This window comes from Mirounga leonina, unplaced genomic scaffold, assembly GCF_011800145.1.
Source record: "Mirounga leonina isolate KUSES-001 unplaced genomic scaffold, KU_Mleo_1.0 Mir_129, whole genome shotgun sequence".
Taxonomy (NCBI): Eukaryota; Metazoa; Chordata; class Mammalia; order Carnivora; family Phocidae; genus Mirounga; species Mirounga leonina.
The window spans coordinates 65,106,724-65,128,580 of record NW_023270323.1 but is presented as its reverse complement, the minus strand read 5'-3'; the positions used below and the strand labels follow the sequence as shown (position 1 = coordinate 65,128,580).

Sequence of the window (21,857 nt, the reverse complement as noted above, 5' to 3'; positions counted from 1 at the left end):
TAGTAAGAACCTTCAGACTCCGGTCACAGCTCACCTTGTTTGGTGGCTTCTCTTCCCCACTTCTCACTCCTGCTGACTATCTTAAGCTTCATCTTTTCAACTACCTAGAACTTTCTTCCTCTTATTTCTCCTTCTAGTGAAATCATTATTCTCCAAAGGGCCCTGAAGAAATATTACCTGTTTGTGAAATGCACTTAGGTGGGATTTACTCCCTTCTCTGTGTGGCTATAATTGTGATCATCATTGTCCTCGTGGAATAAGAGCATCAGCAGCTAACATTTATTGGCCACTATTGCAAACAGTTCACATGCTTATTTACTCCTTGGGGGAGTATATGGAATATTTACTATTAACATTTCCACCTTTCAGATGAAGAAATTGAAGTTCAGAAAGAGTAAACAACTCACCTAAGTCTTCTATAGCTAGTTAGTTGGTCACAGAACCAGAATTTGAACCAAATAGGCTAGTCCCAGAGTTATCACCCTTAGCTTCTTTTTTTTTTTTTTTTAAGATTTATTTATTTATTTGAGAGAGCAAGAATGAGAGAGAGAGAGAGAGAGTACATGAAAGGGGGGAGGGTTAGAGGGAGAAGCAGACTCCCCGCCGAGCAGGGAGCCCGATGCGGGACTCGATCCAGGGACTCCAGGATCATGACCTGAGCCGAAGGCAGTCGCTTAACCAACTGAGCCACCCAGGCGCCCCTCACCCTTAACTTCTTAACACTAACACTTTCCTCATATTGCTTCTCACAGCATTTACCTGTATTCATTGTATCTGAGTGATGTCTATACATATTAGTTTATTTCAGTACAATGTCAGCCTTCAGAGGAAGTGATTTATGTGTTCCCCTGTTCCTGGAGCTATTACTTTTAAAAATAATTAGTGCTCCATAAATGTCTGCCATGTTGAAATGAAATCCACTAAACCTGCCAACAGGAGACAGCTGTCCTGGGACTCCTGTCTCTGTCTTTCTTACACTCAGACTCATTCCTGGTTTAATGAAGATTCTTGGCAAATATATGATGGACCAGGAAAAAGAATGCTCATCTTTCCCTTTGTCACTAAATACTTATGTGGCTTTGGACAAGCCACTTAATCTCTCCATTTTTCAGTTTGCTAAATGGAGAGTATAACCCTTGTGATCTGTCATTCTCTCATGAATTTAACGAGGATAAAGTGAGATAATCAGGATAAAGAATTTTAAAAACTACAAAAGACCATAAAAACGCCAGGGACAAGTATCCAAATCAGTAAAACACGTAGTTTACAGCAAGTAAATAGTAGCGCCGACTGGTATGCAATTTGGGTTAAGTGTTGAAGTTCTAACTTTCCCCACTTCCTGCTTCCAGAGGTAGTGAAGTGCCATAAAAGGAGGAAATTTTATGATAGCTTTGAAACATCTATCATTTGTCATAGCCAGGAATAAGAAGTGCCATCTTATTGGCTCCTGCAATGCTAGATCTGGAGGGAGAATTTGAGACACAGTCTGGGCTTCTCATTTGTAGATGGTGAGACGGAGGTCCAGGGAGGGGAAACAACTCATTCAAGGGGCTACCACCATCTCTCTGGACAATATGGGCTGCACAAGGCTTGTCCTATGCTGAGCAGATAAGTGGAAAAAAAAAAAAAACCCTCTAAAACCAATCAAAACACTGAACATAACTGGAGAGCTGGTGAAGTACAGATTCTGAAGCTCAACTTCTGGGTCAACCTTTTCCCCTGCCCCCACACATCTTACTGATAATGATTCTCAGTCCTCATTTTCCTATTCTGTAAAATGGGAATAATAAAGGGAGTCTATCCTATAGATCCATAATGAGTTAAACTGTGCAAAGCACTTAGAACTGTACCACCCACATAATAAGTACTAGATGCTTGCTAAATAAATAAAAATAACATCTGAGTATTTGAATGTAACATTTTTAGGACTCATACATATAATGAATTTAAAGGACCTTGTTTTCTGCTTGTAAAGTAAGTTTACAAACCTTCATGAGTTACGCTTCTGTTCCTACAAAGATTTTCCTGACTATATGCCCAGGTCAGAGTTTTTACCTAAAGTCACTAAAGAGTTAGCATGAGGTTGAGTAATTCTCAGAAGGTTAAATATTTTAAAAAATTTCCCGGAGTTTACTGTTGTATTTTTAATTGACAGCATGTTAGCTGTTTAAATCACTTTTTGAAAACAAATCCTCCAACAGCCAAGTGCTGATGTTTCTTCTCCAAGAGAGACATCTAAAACTTTCCATGATCAATATGCTGCCAGGCAAAACAGAACACACTGAAATGTTATGCTGTATTTGATACCAAAAATCTGAAGTGAAAGTTAGGAAATCATGTTTTGCAATTATACAAGGCAGTATACTGATGGAGTCGTCTAACCCCACAATTATTATGTTGCATTCACTCTCCTGTGTTTGCTCAAATCAACAACAAAAGCTACTGGAATGAAGCTTTCATTTAGCGAATCAGTTTTTTGATTGAATGGGAGTGCTCAGATTTACTGGGAAGATATTATGAAACAAATTTAAATAAAAACATGTATATAAATACAAACACATAAAATCAAGTGTTTAATATTTTATCTTTTGCATTTGTTCCTGATTATTATCTAGTAAGTAATCTTTTGGTCACCGTAATGTCCTTTGAATGAATAGGGAAAAATGATTACTTTATAAAAACATAATTGGGGCATAGAGAGACACAATGAATTACTCAGTTATCTAATAAGGAGAAATGGAGATATAGCCACAGACTTGACAACATTTATATTTTAAAGAAAAAGTTTTTGTGCTCACCTTGAGTAGAGTAGCTAGGGATTTCTTGATACTAAGCCATTCATGAAAAAGCTAGTTAAATTCCTTGATCCTAAAATTATCTACTCAATATCAACATACATTTATCAGCCAGTTGTCAGCCTATCATGAAACTGGGAACAAATCTTCCAAGAAGAGCAGCGTGACTGATTCTGAGAATTGTTACTGGTCTTGTAGATCCCCAACCCCTGGCTTCCAAGATATAGAGAAGCTGGAAAACACCTCCAGCTGGCCTCCAGAGCCTCCCTCTATCCTTCTACATGCTGTTCTAGGGCTTGGAGACTGGCCTATATGGATATTATTTCAACTCCTTGCCCTCCACCCAATGGGAAGCACCAACAGATCAGAGAGAAGGAAGAGAGGAGTTATGGTATTTATTTTGGGGGGTCCCTCCTGGCTGGAGGTTGGGTTGTAGTGGCTGCTTTCCTCTTCCAAGGGCCAGTATCCCTGCTGTGAAACCCTCTCTGATAGTTATAGGTATAGCTGTAGCTTTCTTCCTCTCTGGTAATGATGGCTATAGAAGTAATAACTTCACTCCTATGGGTCTTGGGGGCTTCACCAGCCTTATTGGGTCTAGAATCCCCGCTCCTATCTTTGCAAACAATCCCTTCATTAAACTCCCTTCCATGGCCCCATTTAAGAGTGCCTTGTGTTTCCTGCCAGAACCCTGACTTATACCAAATACAGAATTTCAGTGTTGGAAAATACTGGACTTGAGTCTAGTTTCTCATCCTAGATTTTTTTAATAGCTCTGCTATTTTGAAATATCCTTTCCTTTCTCTAGATCTCAGTTTTTTCACATATAAAATAGGCTATATTCCTTGTAATAGGCTATTGTTGTTGTTGCTGTTGTAATAGACTAAATACTTAAAACATTTAAAATAAGATGAACTTTTGCTTAGATAGAAATTCCCCTTAGGGCACCTGGGTTACTCAGCTGGTTAAGCGTCTGCCTTCAGCTCAGGTCATGATCCCAGAGTCCTGGGATCAGGCCTGGCATCGGGCTCCCTGCATAGCAGAAGAATCTTCTTCTCCTTCTCCCTTTGCCCCTGCTCCTGTACTCTCTCTCTCTCTCTTGCTCACTCTTTCTCTCAAATAAATAAAAAAACCTTTAAAAAAAAAAAGAAATCCCCCTTCAGTCTCTCCTTAAATTTTTCCAGTAAGAGTTCTATTGATATGACAGTTCTATATCTTGCAGTCATTCACTGAATGCATCTCTAGCATTGGACTAAGCGGATTTTGGGGGTGGGTTCATTCCAACTTCTCAGTTGTAGATTCTACACAAATTATTACAACCTATCAGAACCCAGTTGTCTCAATTGTGAAATGGGGATGTAAGGCCTACCTTCCTGGATGCAGAGTACCAGACCTAATGCTTTCTCATGTTTCCTTCCAATTTGAAGACTTGTGATTCCAAGTGTGAAACAGAGCTACAATTATACACCCTAAAAGGGCTTCCTCAGTCAATATCAGAGGTGGTCAGTGCAGCTCAGCCTGATGAAGTGATGAAGACAGAAGGCTCTGGAGTCACAATCCCAGCTCTGTTAACTGGCAAAATTGTCTAACTTCTTTTTGCCTCAGTTTCCTCAGCCATTATACAGGGAAAATAATACACCGGCCTGAGAACCTGACTGGGACTCTCAACTGAGTTAATAACTTGTCATATATTCATACTCATGATGTTTCATGTACTAAGTACTTTGCATAAGTTATCTTGTTTAATCCCACAACCACCCATTTGTCTGGTGATCCCAATGGTCTTTCTTTTTGTATCATGAATAAGCTATGCTCCTTCCCTCCTTAGAGCCTTTGCTCTTGTTGTGTCCTCTTCCTTGGAACTTTCTCTCCAGACCCTCATACCATGGGCCTCCTCGTGCTTTGGAGTCTCAAAAGTCACCTCATCAATGATGCTTTGCCTGATCCAGACTAAGTATCTTTTCCACCTGCATTCAATTTCCATTACTTTGCCACAGGTTGACTTATTTTACCTTCCGAGATTGTCTTTGTTTTTATGTTTATCATCTTTCTTCCCATATAAACTCAATGAAGACAGTGAACTAATAGGTCTTAATCCTCCACTATAAAGCCAATGCCTAGAATCATGTGGACAACACATGGTTTTTCAAAAAAATAATGTGAACAAATGACCAAATAAGGAAACTTAAGGTCCAGGTAATTTAATTAAATAACTCCAGGCATTTTGTTAGTAGGAGGCACAAGAGGAATTCAAATGCATGCCAGGATGACATTAAAGCCCACCCTGCCTCCATCTGCCTCTTTTGGTAGTTCTTGGAAGGGATAATGAGGGTCTGAGCAAGAGCCCTCACACAAGACAGTAGTACATGTCAAAGATATTTCAGAGAGAAAATTGACCAGACTTTAGTGGTCAGTAAGATGGTGGGTGGGGAGCATAAAGTGAAAGGAAGTTGTTTTTAATTTCAGCAAGTGGACAGCTTTCCATGAGTGATGTGAGAAAGTCAGGGAGTGGGACCCAGTAAAGGTAACCAGGCTCCCATATCTGGTTGGTGCTCTTATCTGCATCTAGGGTCAGGTGCTCAAAGAGCAGTGGGCAATAGGCTACACAGGGCACAGGGGCCCAAACTTAAAAGCTAATCCTTAATTCACAGCGCAGGTGTCCCCAGCCTCAGTCCCTATCCCATTTCTCACTCTTGTTGGGGTGTTTTATGTCAGGAGGAAGACATTTGAATCATGTCTCTTACTCCCATTCCACCAGAGGCCACTGCATAGGTTTGCCATGTTTGTTGTTCCCCAGTATCTTTCCAAGGCACTTAGAATTTGATATTTGCCTGAGAATCTCAAACTTCATAGTTAAGAAGTATGCTTGAACACAAAACGTTTGGGGCTTGTTATTTTTCCTTTTGTTAAAGATGAGTAATATGTTTGATTTTCAAAAATTTAATACTGGCTATAACAATGTCTCACGTAGAAACTCTTTGTCACGTGCTACTTCTTTTAATGCTTTCTTCTGAAGCACAAACAGCAGAAGAAATATTTCAAGTCTACATTTAACAAATGGCTATAAAATGTGTATAATCTCCAGATATTGAGGATAGTAAATCTATGTAACAAAAAACTCAAGAGGTAATATACATGATGTGTTTAAATATTTAAAAGGCCAACTCAAAAAAACAACTTTCTAAAATACACGACAAAGCTTGCATTCACATAATTTAATGCTTTCATCCAATATTCCAAATCTGGGAAAAAAATAATCTAAAAGGCATACACAGAGATGTTTATCCCAGTGCTATTTATATTATGGGATGAAAAGGGAAAAAGGGAAAAAATCTAAATATTCAGAAGCCAGGGAATGTGGTCAAAAACAGGATACTGTCACTTTACAATGTAATAATATGCTTCCATTAAAAATTCCATTTACATTTTTAATAACAGGGTTAATATGTATGAAAGCATGCAATGTAAGAAAAGGATAAAAATTTGGTATAGATGTGATCATTAATGCACACACATTGACGGAAAAAGATGTTACTTATTATCCGCAGTTACTTCAAAGTAGAGGAATACACTAGGATTAGGAGTGTGTTGTGTGGTCTGTGTGTGTGTGCGTGATTTCTTATCTTTTTTTATGCTTTCTACATTTACTGTCATGAAGATAAGTGACTTTGGTGAATAAACCACTTGCCCTCCCAGCTCTGAAGGAGAAGGAGGGGGAGGAGGAGGAAGAGCACTGTCCTGTGAAGGAAGGAGCAAGTGCTACAGATTACTCTCAAGCATTGGACTAGGACCAATATGCTTGGAAGTTAGAAAGGAGGCTGATTGGGCATGAGAAAGAATGCTCTTTAAAGCTGACAACCACCAAACGGGTGTCTCCCTGATGAAGCAGAGCATCTCCCTGGTAATGACAGAGGAGTCTGTCTGGGAACCCAATGTGAGGTGAGGCTACAAGTCTTCTTAGACTCTCTTCAAACTCTCAAGTGCTCTGACTAGAAACCTAAGCACTCCATAACTCAGCAGGAGTTTTGGCCATTCTGTAGGAAATAGTTCTTCTTTTGTTATTTGCATGGTATTGATAAATCTCACATTCCTGCCCTGAGGAATGAAGAGCCCTTTCTTATCTGTCTTCCTGGAAAAGAGAATGGAATTTAGAATGAGTATTGGCCCTTCTTAACTACCTTTTGGCCCCTAAGCTTTGAAAGTTCATGGGATGTGGTGGAGAACATTCCCTCAGCCACTGTGCAGCTCACTCAAGCCTAGAACGAGCCCCGTCAAGCCAACCCTTCTTCTCTGTGGTCCAGCATGCAGACATTCGGTGGTCAAGCTTTTTCTCCTGGTGGCCTAGGGTCCTCTGCCCCTCCAGGCACCCGGCTCTAACTCTCATAGCATTTTTTAAGTCCTGTGCCTGACCCCTTAGGGCCAGATCATGGATAGGGACCCACGCACGAATAATGCCCTTCTGATACAGCAATGGAATTAATGTGTTTTCTGGGGTGTTCTTGTGGCAGGTGGCTAGTGGGGAAGGGAGCTATATTTGCAGAACTTTTAGGGTCATAGTCCAAGTCTAGCATCAGTTCAATATCAGCCAATTTTATGAAATCCTATTTTTATAAAAATGTCAGTTTTTAGAATTATTCTGCTCATGTTTTGGTATCTTTTATTATTATTTTTTTTTCCTCTCAAGAAAGATCCTGGCTTTTCCCTCACACTTATAGTTGAAAATTTCATTGCATCCTCCCTGCCCATTTATTTGGGGTCTGACTTTACCAGGGATTGGTGCAGGAAGAGTGTTAATAGGACCCAGCAATTTTGTTCTTCCCAAGTGAATATAGGAATCCATTTTAAAGTTATATTTTACCTGTCTACTGTGTACAAATGACTACGTTTTCAGTGAATATCTGGTAAATTGGCAATTTTGACTCCAACTTGACAGGAGGAAAGCAATGGCTCTAATAACAAACATTTGCTGACAAATAGTGGCAATAAAAACGTCTGCAGCTTCAATATTGTGGATGGTCAGGGTTGGGGCATTATTCTGGGATTATGGCCTCTTAGGTTGCTGATGACACATTATGTTTTTGTTTGTGAGATAGTGTGCATGATGTGTGCAGTGAATGGAAAAAATTGAAGCAATAGATCTCAACCATAATTTAAATTTTTTGTCCATCAGATTGTCATTAATAAAAGTAATTTTGTCCTGTCCCCTCTCCCCACAGAATGTTCTAGTAGGATAGGACCTTTTTAAAGCTGTTTTATTTACTGCTATATCTCCCCGAATGGGAATAGGAACTGACATATAATACATTTATGGCAAATGAATAAGTGAATTAATTAAATCTTATTATGATGCTATATTATGTCTAACCAATGCCACTGAAATAAGTTATTGTTTTATCCTTGGACTTTTGACTGGATGTATTGGGTTGTTTGAGGTACTTTCTGTATTTTCTCCATTTGCATTGTGGAGACTAGTGAAATTTCAGGGCATTCACGTTTTTTACAACACTGAGCTCATCAGTTCCTATAAGATGGTGAGGCAGAATATAAAGAGAGTTGGTGAAGATATGGGTTAGAGCCCCACACATAGAATGTGCTAGCCAGATTCTTCATACTCTGTTTCATCACTGTCAAAGAACACCACCTTCTCTGATTCTAACAGTGGTTTGATGTTTGAAAAAAAATTGTGGGGGCACCTGGGTGGCTCAGTCATTAAGCGTCTGCCTTTGGCTCAGGTCATGATCCCGGGGTTCTGGGATTGAGCCCCACATCAGGCTCCCTGTTCATCGGGAAGCCTGCTTCTCCCTTTCCCACTCCCCCTGTTTGTGTTCCCTCTCTTGCTTTGTCTCTTTCAAATAAATAAAATCTTTTAAAAAATTGTGTATGAAAGAATGTAAACAGGGGCGCCTGGGTGGCTCAGTCAGTTAAGCATCTGCCTTTGGCTCGGGTCATGATCCCGGAGTCCTGGGATTGAGTCCCGTGCAGGGCTCCCTGCTCAGCAGGGAGTCAGCTTCTCCCTCCCCCTCTCTGCTCAGTCTCTCTGTCTTTGTCTTTCAAATAAATAAATAAAATCTTAAAAAAAGAAAGAATGTAAACATAGGATATTTATAAATGTTCATTATAAATTGTATATAGCATCATTATAAAATAAATAAAGCATTGCCCTTTAGATACCCCCTACTTTCTACTCCTCAAGAATGTCACAAAACTGGAGAGAAAGAGAAGGTGGAGAGAGTGAAAGTCTTCTGTGTCAACTTGGCTAAGCTAGGCACCCAGTTATTTCAACCAACACTAATCTCAATGTTGCTGTCAGGGTATTTTGCAGGTCTGGTTAACATCTACCAACAGTTGACTCTAAGTAAAGGAGATGACCCTAGATAATGTGGGTGGACCTCATCTCATGCTCAACAGCCAGGCAAAACCAGATTTCCTGGGAAAGAAGGAATTCCGTATCAAGACTGAAGTCTCCAGTCCTGCCTGAGTTTCCAGCCTGCCAGCCTGCCCTAAGGATTTCAGACACGCTAGCCCCCACAGTCATGGGAACCAATTCTTTAAAATAAATACGTTTATACACAGGTTTGTGTGTATATGTATATATGTACATGTATGTACATGTATGTATGTGTCTATGCATGTATATGTGTGTATGCATGTATATACTGGTTCTCTTTTCCTAGAGAACCCAGAGAAAGAGTAAGCAAAGAAAAAAACACCCTCGGGGCACCTGGGTGGCTCAATCATTAGGCATCTGCCTTCGGCTCAGGTCATGATCCCAGGGTCCTGAGATCGAGCCCCGCATCAGGCTCTCTGCTCGGCGGGAAGCCTGCTTCTCCCTCTCCCACTCCCCCTGCTTGTGTTCCCTCTTTCGCTGTGTTTCTCTCTGTCAAATAAATAAAATCTTAAAAAGAAAAAAAGGAAAAAACACCCTCACATTTGTGTAAATGGTTTCCACTTTGTAGTAGTTTTTCTAACCTAGTGATATTTCTGAAGTTTGGCAGTATCTGAATGGTGTGAGCCAAATGCATAGATGTGAGTCAGGAAATCTACAAGGTGATGCAGGTTGAAGTGTGTAGCAGCCCTGCCAACCAGTTAGGCCATGGTCATCGCAAGGCTACTCTCACCTCTCAGATCAAACAGAAATTTCCAAATGTTTTGGAGCCCAGGCTCTTGTCACTAACACTGTGCCATCAGTCTGCCAGACAGGAAGGGCCTCACAATCACACAAAAGTTCCGCCGGGTATTTGGGTACGCAAGAGTACATCAACAGACTTGGTTTTGCATAATATAATATATTGATTTTTTTTTCTTTAGAAGCAGAGGACTGGAGTGCATGCAGACCTAAAGGAATGAAACAAACATGTGGCGTGGGGGGAGAAAAAAAAAAACAAAAACAAACTTGCTTTGAACAGCAGGAGACGACGTTTTGGCAGCTGAGCAGGGCAAGAGCTTCATGAGCCGCTCTTTAATGCTGCGCTTGGTGCTGTTCTGAGCGTAGAGGAAACCTAGAATATATGCGATGGGTTCTGTTAATGCTGTCTGCGGAGAGAAACGGGCATGCTGCACGGCTTATCACAGGAAGCTGGGCAGGCAGGGTATGGATGCAGCCATCTGCTCAGCAGGCAATCACAGGCAGAGGGTTGGGACCCCAGAAGGAAAAAAAAAGAAAAGAAAAGAAATCCTTTTCTCCCCGCTCTGTTTTTCTCATTGTTTAGGTTTTCTTTTCAAAACTTTTCTGTATGTTGCATTAGAAAGTGGAAATAGAATCTCGCGAGTCTGTCTTTCAAGCTGTAAGAGTAAAATTTGGTGGCTTTTTTTTAGCTTTAGGTTAGGAAGATCACTGAAAGAGTTAACTAGATTGAAATGTCTATATTCAAACCAGAGTTGGGGCCCATGTGACAATTTTCTGTTCTTATTGCTCCCCATCTTTGGTTACAGAGGTCATAGATGCCCTGCATGAATCAGTCACACCGCAATCACCTGTTAGTACCTTTGCCTTCCCTGAAAGTGAGACAATAGATGTCCTTGATATGCAGCCTCATTAACATAAGTGGACATGCCCAGAGATGCAACAATCCTTTGCATTTTTCACAAATGGACATTAATGGACAGAATTATTCAAGCAGAATAATTCCAAAAGAAGCAAGGTGTGTTCACAAACTGTTAACCCCTGGAATGCATAGAGTTGTATATATGACTTCAGATGGTTGGGGAGGAGTCCAGGAAAATCAGTAGCACTTGGGTGGGCAAGTTAGTAAATGCTTGAAACAACTGTTGGTGTCAAGAGCCACAACTGTCCAACTCATCATCAACTTGCCCACTCAGTACCCAGAGCCCGAATTTGCATGGTGATATTATATATCTATATATATATATAGTTCCCCCTCCAAATTAGTTCAGAAGGTGTTTGAATATAGGGCAATAACAAGAGAATCAATTTCAATATAGGTTAGACCATCTTCCATCTTTATAATATGGACCTGGCAAATGTATCATGTGTTGCTTTTCTACTTTATAATTCCTACCTTGGAATTATAAGGAGTTCTGACCACAAGCCTGCTAATCTATTTCCCTTTGGGGCTGTTCCACTCCATCATCAGTGTGCACTGGGTAAAAACCTGATAGATCTTTTGTGTGGGGGATGACAGTGAAGTCGTAGATATATGTCTATTAATCATAATAAATCAAATCATATTATTTCTCTGCTTAAACGCCTTCTAAAACCTTCACGCTATTCTTTGGAAAAAAATCACACTTCCTACCATAGACCCTAATCCCGGCATGAGCCGGCCATGCCTCACTCTCTGAACAGCATTTCCACCACCCTCTTGCTCTGGAACATCAACCGGTGACCAGGCTATTCTTCTTACCTTTGTTGGAACTCACAAAAGTCTCTCCTCTGCCCTTGACATTTATATGGTGTGAAATGTCTTGTTTACTTGATATCCCAAGTTCTAATTGATGGTCTGGCACATGAAAGGAGATCAATAAATGTCTGACAAATGAGTGAATAAATTTACTTTCAATACCAAAACAAGACCTGATTTAATTTCCTTGATTAGTATCTAAATAAGCTTTTAAACTTATAAAATAAATCTGATTTACATAAAACAGACTCCTTAGTTGGCTTCTTCCTTGTACTTTTGTAGAGGGACACATCCATCTAAGTACTGTTTCCTTTGTAAACTTCCTCTGGGACATTAGGATTTTGTTTTATTATTGCTTTCCAAGCAGGACATTCTGCTTCTCTTTCTTTGTGACATTTCAACCCCCCTGCCATTGTATGCACAGTCTGGTGGCCCTTCACCAATGATCAACTTCAATATGTCCATGCAGCCTTTAAAACTCAACTCAAACACACTTGCTTCTGGTAAACTTTCCCTGTTGTATCTCCAAGCTTCCTGAAGGAAAGGGCCTCCTCCATCCTCTGCTCTATCTTTCTGTTATTCCTGCTGCACACTCTATTGTTATGGGTATCACATCCTACAATAGGGTGAGACCCTTCTCTGATAAGGAATTAGAAAGAAAATTTTCTACCAGCCATCTGCAGTAAGAGAGAGACTTTAGTTTTACCTTGTACCCAGCTCCTTTACTTCAGGTTTGATTTCTTGATGTCCAGCCAAACTCCATAGTCACCCCTGAAATCGGTATATGGCAAACACTCAAGAAATATTTGCCAGTTGCTTGGTTTCCTCCTTTCCCCTTAAATTCTGATAACTGCCAAGCTCACTCTATCTATAACAGCTGCTGGGCTCTCAGGTCTGGGTGTAGGGGAGGGAGCTTCCTGCTTCCCAAGCACTCAGAATTATTAATGGTCACTCCCTGACTCCACCCCAATTTGATAATTAATGATGTTCTTCCTTGGAGCATCTTTTGAACTGGACTATAAGGTAGACAGTTTGCTGTTTTTAATCAGGAGTCAGAAGCCCCAGATTTTAGTCCCTGTTTTACTATTTCAAGTTGAGTGACCTTGGACAGGTTATTAAACTTCTTTGCGTTTCTGTCTTTTCTTTGTAAAACAAAAGGACTTATACTAAAATATATTGGTTGTAAAAATACAGTTTAAAGGCCCCTTTTAGAAATACATTTAAATATAAATTGTATATGATTTCTAAGTTGTTTTTACTTCCTGGTAGATGAACAAATCAACATTTATTTGACTACAGACATTATTCAAATTCTCTAGGGTCTTTTCCTTCAAAATAAATAAGAATATGATTTATCATAAATGCTAAAAATGATATAAACAAAGTCCCCTAAATGATGTGGAAAAGCAAGTATTTTATTTTATTTTATTTTAATTCCAGTATAGTTACCATTCAGTGTTATATTAGTTTCAGGGGTACAGTATAGTGATTCAAAACTTCCATACCTCATCCAGTGCTCATCACGACAAGTGCATTCCTTAATCTACCTTGTTTTTATAGTGCTTTCCCCTCAATGAGAAATTTAGCTTTCTTAAGTCAGGTTGTAGACCACACATAATTTCCTCTATGTCCACACCTCTCTTTCTCTGCTACCAGATAATTCTGCTCTTTTCCTCTTAAAGTGTAGTGGTTGAGTGTTCAAGCACTGTAGTAAAACAGCCTGGAACCAGTTCCCAGTATGTCACCACCTTGGGTAAGTTTATTGAATCTCTCTGAATCTCAGTTTCCTCGACAACAGAATGAATTAGTAATAGTATCTACCTCATAAATTTGTTAGACTCTAATGAGATAATATATAAAGCATTTATTTAGCACAGTGATTGTTCATAATTTCATAATGTACTTTCAATAGATGTTAGATATTAATTTCTTTCAGTTCGTTGGGCATGTGATATTCCCTCCTACCTCAGGTCCTTTCCAGATGCTATTACCTCTAACTGAACTTTTTTTTTCTTTTCTTTTTTACCTCCTTGTGGCTTGGTTAACTCCTGTCTGCCTTGAGAGTTCAGTTCAATATCACTTTCTGAGGAAAACCTTACATGATAGATGAAGCTAGATTATGAACAGCTCTATTATATGCTCCTAGAGTTTCCTATATTTCTCTTTCATGGCATTATCCTGAATATAATTAAAACAATTGATGACACAATTATATATTTGACATATGTCTTCCCTACTGCAGTATAAGATTAAAGATGTCTGCATTCAGCTTTTAGAGAGTAAATGTTGCTGAATATGTTATCCAACTATAAGCAACCATAATACTGGTCAAACCATATGAAGCAACTGTTTTCAAGTACTGAACAACAAGAAATGTAGAACTGTAGTACCTGAGGGAAAAGAAATCCAGGAGGTGAGTTCCACAAATGCCCTGGATCTCTCTGCCTAGTTGGCATGTTATTTCCATAGTTCAGAGAGGTGCAGATCATGCTTACAGACATCAGAATTCTGGACTCCTAGAGTGACTGGAATTTGCAGGACAGGGTGTTAGAAAGGAGAGAACCGGTATGTGTGTCAGAGGGGAGGATTTATGTGAGGATTAAATGTGGGTCATTGTGATGATTAATTTTATGTGTCAACTTGGCTGGGCTAAGAGATGCCGAGATAGCTGGTAAGATATCATTTATGAATATGTCTGTGAGGGTGTTTCTGGAAGAAATGAGCATTTGAATGAGTAGACTGAGTGAAGAAAATCACCTTCACCAATGCCAGTGGGCATCATCCAGTAAGTTGAGGGCTTGAATAGAACAAATGTCAGAGGAAGGGTGAATTTGTTCTCTGCCTGAATTGAGACATCCATCTTGTCCTGCCCCCAGACATTAGCACTCCTTATTCCCAGGCCTTTGGGTTTGGAATGGAACTATACCACCAACTTTCCTGGCAGATGGTGGGACTTCTCAGCCTCAATAGTAGTGTGAGCCAATCTTTCATTGTCTCTATATTTATCTACATATCTATCTATCTCCAATTGGTTCTGTTTCTCTGGAGAACACTGACTAATGCAGTCATTGATCAAGGGCTGAGTGATGCATGCTCAAGATCAGACTCGATAATACTTAGGAGGCAGAAGCTGCCGAAGGGCTGAGAATTGAATGGAAATACCAGAAGTCATGTCATGCTGGGAGATGTTGAAGTTCTGACCCAGAAGAAAAAAAAGAAAAAAAAAAAGTAAGGAAGGGAAGAAACCACACTGCTGCAGTAAGTACCACTGGCATTCACTGGAGAGCTCAGACAGGCTATGTTTTCGGAGTAAGGATCATTTCCTAGAGTAAGGGCCACACCCTATGACTACATATAAAACCAAAATTGATCTATCTTAACAAATAATAGAACGAAAGTTGGTAAGACCAAAAGGAAGTGCTAGTAACTATGGAATGCCTTCCAGAACAATACTCAACACACTTGAAAAGAAGATAACAAAATCCAAACTACTTACGATGCATTGTAACAATGTCCATCGAGCTATCAAAAATGAGCAGACATGTAAAGGAACAGAAAAATGTGACCCGTAATCAAGTTCTTAAGAAAAATGATCAACAGAAACAGACCCTGGGATGACACAGATATCAAAGTAAATAGAAAATGACATTAAGGAAAAAGATGGTCATAGTAACTAAACAGTTGAAAACTTTTGGCAATGAAATTGAAACTATAAAAAGGAACCAAATAAAAACTCTAAAAATGAGAAGTAAAGTTTCAAAATATCAAAAAAATCAAAGGGATTAAAAAGTAAATAGATTTTTAGTAATTTAAGAAGAGTAGTCTAACATGAATACAATTAAAAAAAAAAGATGAATCAGGAGAGAAGAGTTTGCAAAAAAAAATGGCCCAAATATTCCAAATTTAGTTATAAAGATTAATGTACAGATCCAGGAAACTTACTGAACCACAATCAAGATATATACAAGATGAATCACGTATAGGCACACCATAGTCAAATTGCTGAAAAAGAATGGAAAAAAAAGCTTAAAAAACCCAAATCTGGAATAAAAGGACATATTCTAGATAGAGATAGAGTAATATGAGAATGGTTTCTCACAGAAACAATGGAGGCCAGAAAACAATGGACTAAGTGCTGGGGGAATATACAGACTTTCAACCCAGACTTCTATATTCAGTGAAAATAGGTTTTTTGTTGTTGTTGTTGTTGTTTGTTTGTTTTTTATTATGTTATGTTAATCACCAAAAATAGTTTTTTGAGAAGGAAAGTGAAATAAAGATATTTTCAGATAAACTAGAGCTGTATTACCAGAAATACTGAAGGAATTTCTTCAGGCTTAAAGGAAACGATGTGATATGAAGATCTACAGATAGAAGTAAAGAGCAAAATAAAGAGCCCTGGAAGTTGAAAATATGTGAGTAAATATAAAATTTTATCTTATTTACTTTGTTTAAAACAACAACAACAAAAGGTATTGTGGAATTCATTACATTTATAGATATAAAATTGGACAATAGCATAAGGGATGGGGGAAGGCAAATGGAACTTCACTGATACTACATTTTACACTAAGTGGTACAATATTAACTCTAAGTAGTCTGAATAGGGGCAGGAGACATGTTACAACCTCTAGATGCTAGGGAAACAGGTAAGTAATAGTAAGAGGAGGTGCAGTTGAAAAGCCAACTGAGGGATTAAAATGGAATACCAAAAAAATCCAATTAATCCCAAAGAAGTCAGGTACAGAGGAATAGAAAAGCAAAGAGAGTACAGTAAGACAGCAGACTATAGCCAACCCTATCATCAAATCAAAAACCAAATCTTTCTTATTTACTACTGTATCCCCATTACCTTGCATAATGCCTGTTATATAAAAAGTGTTCAATCAATATCTGCTGAAAGCATGAAATCAGACTATATGTGTTCTATGACGGTCTCAACATATACATATTAGCTGCATGTCTATACTTAGCGGATGCATTTAAAATCTGCATGGTGTATTTCCTCACAGTGGGTGAAGCCATCTCCTCCCCACACTCTAAATGGATATCTGGGTACGAAGACTCTCTGCTAAGGATGAGTCTGACTGCATTCCCCAGCCAATAATACTAAAAGAAAATTAATGTTGAAGGTCAGTCAACCAACAGAGTGCCTTAGTATGCAGGACATTTTACCCTCATAGACATTCTTTGATAGATTAAAAACCTTACATCACATAAATATTTATTCATTTATTTAAAACAAGCATTCATCATAACACTTATAAACATTTAAATAATGTTTACTGTAGTACTGTGGATATACAGTGGTCATATAAGAGAAAGTCCCTGCTCTCCGAAGTCTAACGAGCTACAACAATTTTAACACCTATTGCATTTCATGTTTAATTTGCCAATTTCTTTCACTAAATATCAGATTCACTGAAGAAAGGATTCTGTGCATTCATTAATTTATTCAAAAATCATTTATTGAGTGGCTAGAATGTTCTAGACACCAGTCCAGGTGCTAGGAATAATGTAGTGAATAAAACAGACAACAATTCCTGGGTGCCTGGGTGGCTCAGTCATTAAGCGTCTGCCTTCGGCTCAGGTCATGATCCCAGGGTGCTGGGAGAAGCCTGCTTCTCCCTCTCCCACTCGGCCTGCTTGTGTTCCCTCTCTCGCTGTGTCTCTCTCTGTCAAATAAATAAAATCTTAAAAAAAAAACCAGACAACAATTCCTACTTTTGTTCATCAAACATTTCAGTCAGGGAAATATAAAAGCTGGGTGATGGACACTGGGGAGGGTATGTACTCTGGTGAGCACTGTGAATTGTGTAAGACTGATGAATCACAGACCTGTACCCCTGAAACAAATAATACATTATATGTTAATAAAAAAATTAAAAATAAAGAAATAAATAGCAAAATATAAATTTGTCAGATAGAAAGCAGAGATGAGGCATAGAGACTTCTGTTGGTGAGTGGGTTGGGAGGTGGGGTGGGGATGAGTGGCTTTTTTCAATGTGGTTCCTGGGGAAAGATTCAGTGGAGTTACTTTTGAGCAAACATGTCAAATGAGTTGAAAATGTGTCTTACTCTGTTTTGATTATTAGCATTATTAGCAACTAGTGCAGTATATTATATATATTAGGCACTAATATAGGTTTGTTGAGTGATTAATCTTCCTCATTTATTAATTTATTCAACAAATACTTATGGACACCTATAATGGACAGATTAATACCTTAAATTATTGGTTGTATAAACCTCTGAGTCCAATGATATGTTCATAAATTTATGGCCTTAGAAATCAAAATTAATTAAACTCCATTATCCTTGCATGGAGAAGTTAAACCAAACTAGAGTTCTGGCCTTCAAAACTCCTGAAACAAAATAATACAAAAAGAATAAAAAGTAAGTGTGCAAATAAATAGGCCACTTCACATTGTGATACAATTGAATGAAAATGCCTTCATTTTTACCAGTGGGAAAGGTTTCATCTTACAATGCCTGACATTACTGAAAATCCATCAGCCCAGGGTGGTTGGCCCATATTTGTGACCCCCCGAGACTTCAGCAGTCATATACGTCAGTGGTCATTTGCACAGACTGCTTTTCCTTTTGCCCAAGAAATGGCACTACATGGCCTCTGTTTTCCCAAGCTCATTCTCTCCCTCTCTTCCTTAGCCTTTGTCACTTCCTTACTTCTCTGTCTCCTTCTTGCTCTCCATCTCTGTGCTTCTCTCACTCCAGGTTTCTCTCTCTTTGTCCTTCTACATCTCTATTTGTATCTCTACTTTATCTTTCTCTGCTCTCTGTCTCTTCCCACTTCTGACTCAGTCTCTCAATCAAGGCAGCATTCCACTGAATTTTCTTTACCTTTGTGTTGACTGCATGGCTCATGAAAAATGTAGAGAGAGCTTTAGTCAGCTGAGTACAGGATAATTATTGTACATTATTGCTGGGCAAATATTAGTAAACAATTGGATGGTCAAAAGCTACAATGCTTTCTAAACCAGTACTAAGTGCTTGTGGTTGACCACATTACTGCCTCCTTCTCTTGGCAGAAAGAGTCAGAGAATACTAGCAGAAAACAATGACACGGAAAAGGTGTCAGTTTTCTTTGGGTTCCTTTAAAATTCATCATTGAAACCCAATTTTCCTTCGTTCCTCTGCACAAATTACCGAAACTGCTTATTTGGTGAGATATTCTGTGTGGGAGTTGGGAAATTATCTGGAGTTCTCTATAAGTAGGGGTTTGCCCCGGACAGTGCCAATTTACAAGGGTCCAAACATCCCATCTGTTAGCATCTCCTTTTCATGTCCAGAGTGTTCCACTTTAAGATGACAAATTATATCAGCAACCAGTGTGGTCTGTTCCTAGAGTCATGTGCAGTCACTGACAAAATGGCTACTTCGTTACACAGTAAATAATGTAAATGTGCAATTTCATTTTAAAAATACCTATAAGTAGGGGCGCCTGGGTGGCTCAGTCAGTTAACCTCCTGTCTTTGGCTCAGGTCATGATCCCGGGGTCCTGGGATCGAGCCCTGCATTTGGCTCCCTGATCAGCGGGAAGCCTGCTTCTCCTTTTCCCTCTCCCTTTGCCCCTCATCCCTGCTCATGCTCTCTCTCAAATAAATAAATAAAATATTAAAAAAATAAAAGTAGCTATAATTATTAGGAAAAATGAAACGGGAATTTAAAATGGAAGTATTTGTATACAATGCAATATTATTATATTAATGCAATATATTTTTCAGCTTTCAAACAGAACAAAACCGTGTCATATACGACAACATAGATGAAACTTGAGGACATTGGAGACAAGTGAAATAAGCCAGAGAAGAACAAATACGACATGATTCTACTTATATGAAGGGATCTAAAATAGTCAAATTCTGGGGCGCCTGAGCGGTTCAGTCAGTTAAGAGTCTGCCTTCGGCTCAGGTCATGATCCCAGGGTCCTGGGATGGAGCCCCACATCGGGTTCCCTGCTCAGCAGGGTGTCTGCTCCATCTCCCTCTGCTCCTCCCCCTGCTTGCGTGCTCTCTCTCTCTCTCTCTCTCCCTGCTTGCGTGCTCTCTCTCTCTCTCAATCTCTCTCAAATACATAAATAAAATCTTTAAAAGAAATAAAATAAAATGGTCAAATTCATAGAAGCAGAAAGGAGAATGGTGCCTATAGGGGCTGGGGGAAGGTGGAAATGGGGAGATGCTGTTCGCTGGGTATGAAGTTTTGGCTGTACTAGATGAATGACTTGTGGAGATGTGCTGTATGACAGTGTCTCTAGTTAGCAACACTGCATTGTGCATTTACAAATTTGTTAAGGGGTAGATCTCATGTTAAGTATTCTTACCAACATAAAAAAATGTAAGTAATCTGGGATGTACTAATTGTAACATTTGTAGCGGAAAGTCTTGCCACTTTGGAATGAGAAAGAACTAGTTTGAATCTAAGCTTTGCCATTTTTTGTTTGGGAAACTTTAGATAAGTAACCTAACCTCATTGAGCCTCTTTGTCCTCACTAGTATCATGGGGAGAATAATGCCAGGATTAACAGTAAAATAGGAAAGTTCTCCACATTTCACTTGAACGTGATCTTGCCCTTAGGAAAGAATGACATAAATAATGCCTAAAATGCAGTGTTCTAACACAACAATAAGAAGAACTTTCTATGAGCCAAGAACTTTATAAGCATGATATCATTTAACCTTCCCACGAACTCCATGTGGCAGATACAATAGCCAAATTATAGGCAAGGGAATTAGGGGTATGCAGCTTTGAAGTGGCAGGACCAGGATGTGAGCACACGTCCACCTGTCTCAATCTGGGTCTGACATTCTGACTTCTCTACTACACTAATGATGGCTCTAATAAATCCCTGGACTACTTCACTTATTGGGTCTGACTGTGTAACCTTCGTCTATAGTATATTTGTTTCACTCTGTACAGCATTCTTTATTTCCTTCCCCACCCCCTCAGTTAGGCTTCTTAAATCATCCTATCTTGAATATAGTACTGAAAACTTGGTGACCTATGTTCGTTTACTAGAAATGCTGCCTCTAATTCTATTTTCTGTAGGACATCTATCAAATTCCTGGCGGTATTAAAAAGTAATAATGCAGTTGAAGGGAAAACTGTACTAGGAGATCCAATTTCTTCATCTGAAAAATCGGGCTAATAATATGTGACACTTACTAATCACAAGGAAGGTAGGAGATGAATGAAGTAATTGTTTCTGCAAAATCTTTCAAATGCTAGAAGAAATACAATGAAACCCATTATAACTTCCAGTGTGAAACACTACTTTCCCATTCTTTCAGGTCACTGTATATAATCTTCTTTCAAAACTGCATTTAGCCTATAAAATTATTTGTTCATTAATCTAACTAATAGATATTTATTGAATATATTATAAGGCAGACCCTGTGTTAGGTACTTGGGATGATAATCAGATAAGACATGCAATGAAGCTCAAGTGTTTACAATTTTGTGAGTACCAATTAATTGGCCCTGGCTACTCATTAGAATCACAGAGTGGCTTAAAAAATTTGCTATGCCTGATCACCCCAGACCAAGTGAATCAGCTAACTCAAATGGAAAGCCCAATTTATTTATTTTGTTTATGATATTTTATTTATTTTATTTTTTTAGATTTTATTTATTTATTTGAGAGAGAGAGAGAGAGACAGAGAGAGACAGAGAACAAGCAGAGGGAACTGCAGGCAGAGGGAAAAGCAGCCTCCCCACTGAGCAAGGAGCCGATGTGGGACTCAGTCCCAGGACCCTGGGATCGTGACCTGAGCCAAAGGCAGATGCTTAACCAACTGAGCCACCCAGACATTCCAAAATTTTTAAATTTATTTTAGAGAGAAAGAGAGATAGGGCATGCAAGTGAGGGGAGGAGCAGATGGAGAGAATCTCAAGCAGACTCCCAGCTGAGCACGGAGCTCATAGTGAGGCTTGATCTCATAACCCATGTTATCATGACCTGAGCTGAAACCAAGAGTTAAGTTGGTTGAGCCACCCAAGCGCCTCAGGAAGCCCAATTTAGAACCATTGTTCTGTTCACCAATCCCATGCAGATAGGTTTTCCTAAGAACTGTAGTTTTACAGTTTTGATATGGACATTGTATTGGGTTGAATGGTGTCTCTCAAAAATTCATGTTCACGCTGAACCTCGGAATGGGACCTTTTTTGGAAATAGAGTCTTTGCAGA

General features: G+C 39.1%; 1 protein-coding gene across 1 annotated transcript in view; it reads right to left on the bottom strand.

Annotated features, from left to right (window-relative positions):
• Positions 1-21,857, bottom strand: part of KCNIP4 (potassium voltage-gated channel interacting protein 4) — a 1,124,144-nt gene that overhangs the window by 118,337 nt on the left and 983,950 nt on the right. Inside the window, exon 2 of the mRNA XM_035005224.1 lies at positions 10,190-10,291. Coding sequence (XP_034861115.1) covers positions 10,190-10,291 — 102 coding nt within the window. The remainder of the gene's footprint in view (positions 1-10,189; positions 10,292-21,857) is intronic.